At 44.0% G+C, this 7,534-nt stretch overlaps 1 protein-coding gene across 1 annotated transcript in view; it reads right to left on the bottom strand.

Moving 5' to 3' along the window:
* Window positions 1–6,600, bottom strand: part of trim35-39 (tripartite motif containing 35-39) — an 11,364-nt gene extending 4,764 nt beyond the window's left edge. Inside the window, exon 1 of the mRNA XM_016497506.1 lies at window positions 6,517–6,600. Coding sequence (XP_016352992.1) covers window positions 6,517–6,600 — 84 coding nt within the window. The remainder of the gene's footprint in view (window positions 1–6,516) is intronic.
* Window positions 6,601–7,534: the final 934 nt, after the last annotated feature.

The following is a 7,534-nucleotide window of genomic DNA, read 5'->3' as shown; positions in this document are numbered from 1 at the left end:
ACAAGGACACTGTAAAATATGTATTTTATTTTAGTTGGAAGTAGATGCCATCTTAAGGATTTTAAGGTAACAATGTCATTTTGTGGAAAAACAAATTATTCAAAGCTCTGGTTTTATATAAAAACTGGAAGGAGTCTTTTTTTTTTTTTATTGAGATACTACAGTAGAGAGATGACAGGAAAGCACTGGGAGGATAGAGGGATCGGCAAAGGACCTCAAGACAGGACTCAAACTCGGGACGCCGTGAGTGCAGTTGCACTATGTGTTGACGCACTAACCACGAGGCTATTGGCACCGACAGGAACTATAAGTAAGTGTAAGTATATATATATTTTGAATTTTGCGAACAAGACTAGTACCGGGCACTAGGTGTCGGCATGATTGTGACCCAGTGTCGGCTCAGTTTCAGTACCCAGACTCGGGCCAGTACTGGCTAAGTGTTTAATTTCTCATCGGTGTGATTGTGGCCCAATGCCGGTGGTGTTGACTCGGTTTTAGTACCCAGACTCAGGCCAGTCCTGGCTAAGTGTTTCATTTCTCGTCTGTGTGATTGTGGCCCAATGCTGGTGGTGTCGGCTCAGTTCAGTACCCAGACTCGGGCCCGTACTGGCTAAGTGTTTCAATTCTTGTCGGCGTGATTGTGGCCCAATGCCGGCAGTTTTGGCAGCCGGACTCGGGCCAGTACTGGCTAAGAGTTTCATTTCTCATCGGTGTGATTGTGGCCCGATGCTGGTGGTGTCGGCTCAGTTCAGTACCCAGACTCGGGCCCGTACTGGCTAAGTGTTTCAATTCTTGTCGGCGTGATTGTGGCCCAATGCCGGCAGTTTTGGCAGCCGGACTCGGGCCAGTACTGGCTAAGAGTTTCATTTCTCATCGGTGTGATTGTGGCCCGATGCTGGTGGTGTCGGCTCAGTTCAGTACCCAGACTCGGGCCCGTACTGGCTAAGTGTTTCAATTCTTGTCGGCGTGATTGTGGCCCAATGCCGGCAGTTTTGGCAGCCGGACTCGGGCCAGTACTGGCTAAGAGTTTCATTTCTCATCGGTGTGATTGTGGCCCGATGCTGGTGGTGTCGGCTCAGTTCAGTACCCAGACTCGGGCCCGTACTGGCTAAGTGTTTCAATTCTTGTCGGCGTGATTGTGGCCCAATGCCGGCAGTTTTGGCAGCCGGACTCGGGCCAGTACTGGCTAAGAGTTTCATTTCTCATCGGTGTGATTGTGGCCCGATGCTGGTGGTGTCGGCTCAGTTCAGTACCCAGACTCGGGCCCGTACTGGCTAAGTGTTTCAATTCTTGTCGGCGTGATTGTGGCCCAATGCCGGCAGTTTTGGCAGCCGGACTCGGGCCAGTACTGGCTAAGAGTTTCATTTCTCATCGGTGTGATTGTGGCCCGATGCTGGTGGTGTCGGCTCAGTTCAGTACCCAGACTCGGGCCCGTACTGGCTAAGTGTTTCAATTCTTGTCGGCGTGATTGTGGCCCAATGCCGGCAGTTTTGGCAGCCGGACTCGGGCCAGTACTGGCTAAGAGTTTCATTTCTCATCGGTGTGATTGTGGCCCGATGCTGGTGGTGTCGGCTCAGTTCAGTACCCAGACTCGGGCCCGTACTGGCTAAGTGTTTCAATTCTTGTCGGCGTGATTGTGGCCCAATGCCGGCAGTTTTGGCAGCCGGACTCGGGCCAGTACTGGCTAAGAGTTTCATTTCTCATCGGTGTGATTGTGGCCCGATGCTGGTGGTGTCGGCTCAGTTCAGTACCCAGACTCGGGCCCGTACTGGCTAAGTGTTTCAATTCTTGTCGGCGTGATTGTGGCCCAATGCCGGCAGTTTTGGCAGCCGGACTCGGGCCAGTACTGGCTAAGAGTTTCATTTCTCATCGGTGTGATTGTGGCCCGATGCTGGTGGTGTCGGCTCAGTTCAGTACCCAGACTCGGGCCCGTACTGGCTAAGTGTTTCAATTCTTGTCGGCGTGATTGTGGCCCAATGCCGGCAGTTTTGGCAGCCGGACTCGGGCCAGTACTGGCTAAGAGTTTCATTTCTCATCGGTGTGATTGTGGCCCGATGCTGGTGGTGTCGGCTCAGTTCAGTACCCAGACTCGGGCCCGTACTGGCTAAGTGTTTCAATTCTTGTCGGCGTGATTGTGGCCCAATGCCGGCAGTTTTGGCAGCCGGACTCGGGCCAGTACTGGCTAAGAGTTTCATTTCTCATCGGTGTGATTGTGGCCCGATGCTGGTGGTGTCGGCTCAGTTCAGTACCCAGACTCGGGCCCGTACTGGCTAAGTGTTTCAATTCTTGTCGGCGTGATTGTGGCCCAATGCCGGCAGTTTTGGCAGCCGGACTCGGGCCAGTACTGGCTAAGAGTTTCATTTCTCATCGGTGTGATTGTGGCCCGATGCTGGTGGTGTCGGCTCAGTTCAGTACCCAGACTCGGGCCCGTACTGGCTAAGTGTTTCAATTCTTGTCGGCGTGATTGTGGCCCAATGCCGGCAGTTTTGGCAGCCGGACTCGGGCCAGTACTGGCTAAGAGTTTCATTTCTCATCGGTGTGATTGTGGCCCGATGCTGGTGGTGTCGGCTCAGTTCAGTACCCAGACTCGGGCCCGTACTGGCTAAGTGTTTCAATTCTTGTCGGCGTGATTGTGGCCCAATGCCGGCAGTTTTGGCAGCCGGACTCGGGCCAGTACTGGCTAAGAGTTTCATTTCTCATCGGTGTGATTGTGGCCCGATGCTGGTGGTGTCGGCTCAGTTCAGTACCCAGACTCGGGCCCGTACTGGCTAAGTGTTTCAATTCTTGTCGGCGTGATTGTGGCCCAATGCCGGCAGTTTTGGCAGCCGGACTCGGGCCAGTACTGGCTAAGAGTTTCATTTCTCATCGGTGTGATTGTGGCCCGATGCTGGTGGTGTCGGCTCAGTTCAGTACCCAGACTCGGGCCCGTACTGGCTAAGTGTTTCAATTCTTGTCGGCGTGATTGTGGCCCAATGCCGGCAGTTTTGGCAGCCGGACTCGGGCCAGTGTATTTGGGCCGATTCTGGGGCGTCATTCATCCCATGTCCATGCTGAGTCTGGCAACCGCAGCCGGGCCAAGTTATTTCTTCCGGCCTGCCGGATCTGGGCCATTATCGGGCCAAACCATTTTGGCTACCTGGGATGTGACAGACACTTTCTTTGCGCATGCTTCGGATGTGTGCACTCAGAAAACCGTATGATTTCAGCACGATAGACATGACAATCAAACCCAAACAGTTGTTTTATAGCAGAGTATCAGAGGTAGGAGCTGTAAATGCACAGCCCTACTCTGGAAAAGGGGGCGGGGAGCAGCAGCTCATTTGCGTTTAAAGATACATGCACTAAAACAGCGTGTTTCTGCTTCCACTCAAAATAGGCCTTTTCAAAATTATATAATAAATGATTTGTGGGGTGATTTGAGCTGAAACTTCACAGGTACATTCTGGGGACACCTGAGACTTATATTACATATTGTAAAAAGGGGTATAATAGGTCTCCTTTAAATCACATTCACTTTGATCATCTGAATGAACACAGATGAATTTGCTACATCTTGTACATGCAATTGTGATCATATAAATAAGTGTTTAATTAATGAATGTGCATCTGTAGTGTACTAGAAATCTACAAATATATTTTTAAAATTGTACAAACAGATAAAATAGGTAATGTTAATGAACTAAAAGGCCACTTGTATTTAGTGTATTTAAAGAGAGCTCACTTTCATGGCTGTTTCTAAACAGAAACTGTGACTACATGACAGAAGAACAGAAGCCTTGAAGATTTCACAGCAAATCGGACAAGAAATTTCCTTTACAGAGAATGAATCCATTTTTTACAGTTTGAGAGCTTCAGCAAACTAAATTTCACTTTCACTTTCTGAATGGTTTCAAAAATTACAACGAAAATCACACAAACACAGATGCTGCTGTCTAGTCAGAAACAAACTCAAAGTGTTTCTCTTCTTCTGTATTTTATATTAACGACAACTTTTCTCGTAATAACGAGATGTTTTCTCTTAAAACCACATATTTTCTCGTAAAAACGAGATGTTATGTCGTTAAAACTATATAATTATCTCGTTAAAACGACATCTTTTCTCGTTAAAACAACATATTTTTTTCTCATAATAATGACATATTATGTCATAAAAACTATATGCTTTCCCGTTATTATGGTACACTCAGTAGCGACTCCTGACCGTAAATTTAGGTGGGGCACCCAGTCAGCAAACAAATTTGGCCCAGATTTGGCATGCATCCGGCACTGGCATACAGCATGTGGGCCAAACATGGCCGGGGTTTGGCAGAGATGGTACCGGGTTTAAGACGGCACACAAGACATGGGCCAGATGTCAAATGTAGTATTTGGCCCAGATGTCAAATATAGATATGTGGGCCACATAAGTATGGCCGATCTTGACCCACATTTAAAATCCATTTCAAATATTTTTGAGTAAAATCCCAATGTTTTCCCATATAGAAAGGTAATATATTAACATATATGTGAAACACTGTTAAATATATTGAAATATATTTTTAAAATGCATAACATAAAGCTCATGTTGCGTGTTTAATTGTTAGCTATAGAGGCTAACTATTAGAGGTAAGCTAACTATAGATTTGAGCTCTTATTAATTAAACTTTGAGCTTTTAATCACATTTTATGTGTAGATGAGCGGTTTTGATAGTTTGTAAATGTTTTGCTGGTACTTTGTCAATAGATAAATGGAAGTAACTATAAGCTAATTAATTTAACCTAAAAGTCTGCACTGTGGGGTCAATCGGTGACGTCAGTTACATGAACTAATGGGCTGAAACTATTTCAAACACGTTTTGAGCTTTCATTGCAAACAAATAATGATAAATTGCACTGTGATTTCAGGAGCATCAGAAAACCCTAAAACGCTGACAGAGATACAGGAAACACAGGTGATCTGAGAAATCGTATTAAGTAACTTTATGCATTTTTCACAATATATTTCAACTATATCATCATGCATCTGTAAAACCTAAAAATGTGAATTCTGGTATCTTAAGATTTCTTTGTATGTTTTTTTTTTTTGTATGTTTTGTATATTATTATTTCTCTTTTCTGCATTTCACCTCTGCTGTAGTTTGTTTATTTCTAATAAACCTGACATTGTATACTATATATTGCTGGCTCCGTGACAAATTGTTCCTATATTCTTCCAATGCTGATGGCCGTGCTGCAGAGCTGGAGCCAGATCTCCTGTCGAAGAACATCTCCAAGGCACTGTGAGCCATCTGACTAGTAAGTAAAACCTCAAACATTCAAAAGTTTATCAAATATTCAAAAAAAATATATCAAATAAATATCAAATATTTCCTGTATGTCCTACAAGGCCATCTTGTTTAACTCTGCACTGAGGACACTTCATACACAACAACCTACAGAAGGGTCCATCATAATTCGAAAAAACACACAGATGATAATAAAAAAAAGATCTTTGAAATTAAAATTAATAACTGTAAGACAGAACCAGAGTACTGTGAGCGTACCTCACTTCAAACTGTAACGGTCTGTATGTATATTATTTCCTAAACTTTAGTGAAGTGTTTGTTCAAGTAGACTTTGTTGCTTGTGGAAACCTCACGCGAGCCTGAAAGGTGCTTAAAACTTAAAATCTTATTTGCACTCTTGAAGACTGTTCACCAAAGACTAAATTTCAGTCCGGCAGAATTTTCTGCACACTTCACCACTGAGGCCAAAATGAGCATTGTGAATGTAAGAGCCTCACACTACGTTGTTTGTTTGAATTGTATTTCAGGGCAGTCCGTGAAGACAGATAACCTGGACAGATCCAGATGATTCCAGATCCAGCCTCCACACCAGACTTCTCACTCGCAAGGATTGCTGTCCACTAGATATTATGTGTACTCTTCAGACTTGGGTGCATGCAGATATTATTCAGGGACATGAACATTAGAATATTGCAAAAATAGAGAAAGTAGCTTATTTAAGAATTTTGTGTTAATTGCGTAAATATAAAAAAATTTATATATATTTACTGCTTTTTGTTTTGTTTTCCAAAGCACCTAAAAGCCAATTCACACTGCCATACTCCAACAGGGTGAACACACTGCCCAAGCAAAACAAATAAGCATGTTAGGTGTGAGATTCATTCAACATGGTTTGCTGATTAAACATGATTAAATCATGATTAAGTCGTTGTTGTGACTATTCATCTGGGAGGTGTGTGTATCAAGTGGCTTGGTTATGGTTTTGTTGAGGCTGACATGTGGAACCCATCTGGTCCAGCGTATAGGATCAGAATAGGGCCAGCTATGGTCATACAGGTGGCTGAGATATGGATCTGTCATGGCCCATATTTTGGCTGCCAGGTTTAGTTCACCTGGATCAGGCTCAGGTGTGGCTCAGTTTTGGGCTATCTGGTTAAAGATTGGTGTTGATATGGTTTACCTAAGGTTGTGTTTTGGTTCCATTGTTACATTTTGATCTGGCCCAATTCAGGGCCAGTTATGGGTAATTAACTTGGCTGAGACTTGGGCCAATAATGGCCCATGTGTGGCCCTTGTCTGGAATCCAGACCTGGTCCACACTAGGACCGTAATTCATTGCGGTATGTGGGCCAAGCAAAAGCTGGTTGTGTGGGCCAGAGCTGGGCCAGAGAAAAATTGCTATGTGGGCAGATTCTGGGTCGTAGCGCTAATATATGAAAAACATTTTGTAGGCTAAGCTTTATATTCTAATCTCTGAACACATGGGGACAAAATTTTGGCAGAGATGTCCTTGCGTTATCCCGTGGGTGGCGCGCTAATATGGTGATTGACAAGCTCGAAGTAATGTTACACGCATAAAATGCTGTATAATAATTGCCTTAATATAATATTTATCACCTCCAAAAGTTGATTTAAAATGTTACAAGTTGTGGAGCAATTCGGGTGAGGAAAGAAGATCATAGGCCTATGTCTATTCTCAGAATAAACAAAACAAACACAACAGAACCATATAAAGGCTATTTATTCATGTGAGCACATTTAAACTAAAGGATTTAACATAGCCTACTTTGTTAATTTGATCCTTCACATAGAAAAAAACCAGACATGCCAACTAGTTACTGACCTGATGCAGACACATAGCTGAAGCGGATTGATATCGTCTTGATGCATGGAGGGAGGTTCACGTAAGGTAACGTGAAAATAAACGGGGCAGTCTCAAATCTGCCCCAATGGCTCTCAATTAGAGCGCGCTGCAGTTCCCCTTTTCACCACAGATTTACATTGCAAAATTGTCTCATTTTAATATATTTTTTTATTTATTTTAATATATACTGCGTACTTTTTTTACTTAAAACAGTATCGAAAATCTGAAAAATATTTGTTGCAGAATGCTGAACACATTTACAATTTATAATTGTTTCAGTTTATATAGAGGTCTATGTTTTGGATGGAAATTTTGGTGGGGCTCTGCCCATATAGACGAGCCGCGCTGCCAGAAGTAACTGCACTTTATACCGTCTGCCAGAAGGAAGTAACTGGAAAGAACTGAA

The sequence above is a fragment of the Sinocyclocheilus anshuiensis genome, unplaced genomic scaffold (assembly GCF_001515605.1).
Source record: "Sinocyclocheilus anshuiensis isolate Anshui unplaced genomic scaffold, SAMN03320099.WGS_v1.1 scaffold130, whole genome shotgun sequence".
Lineage (NCBI taxonomy): Eukaryota > Metazoa > Chordata > Actinopteri > Cypriniformes > Cyprinidae > Sinocyclocheilus > Sinocyclocheilus anshuiensis.
This window is presented reverse-complemented; position numbering and strand designations above follow the sequence as displayed.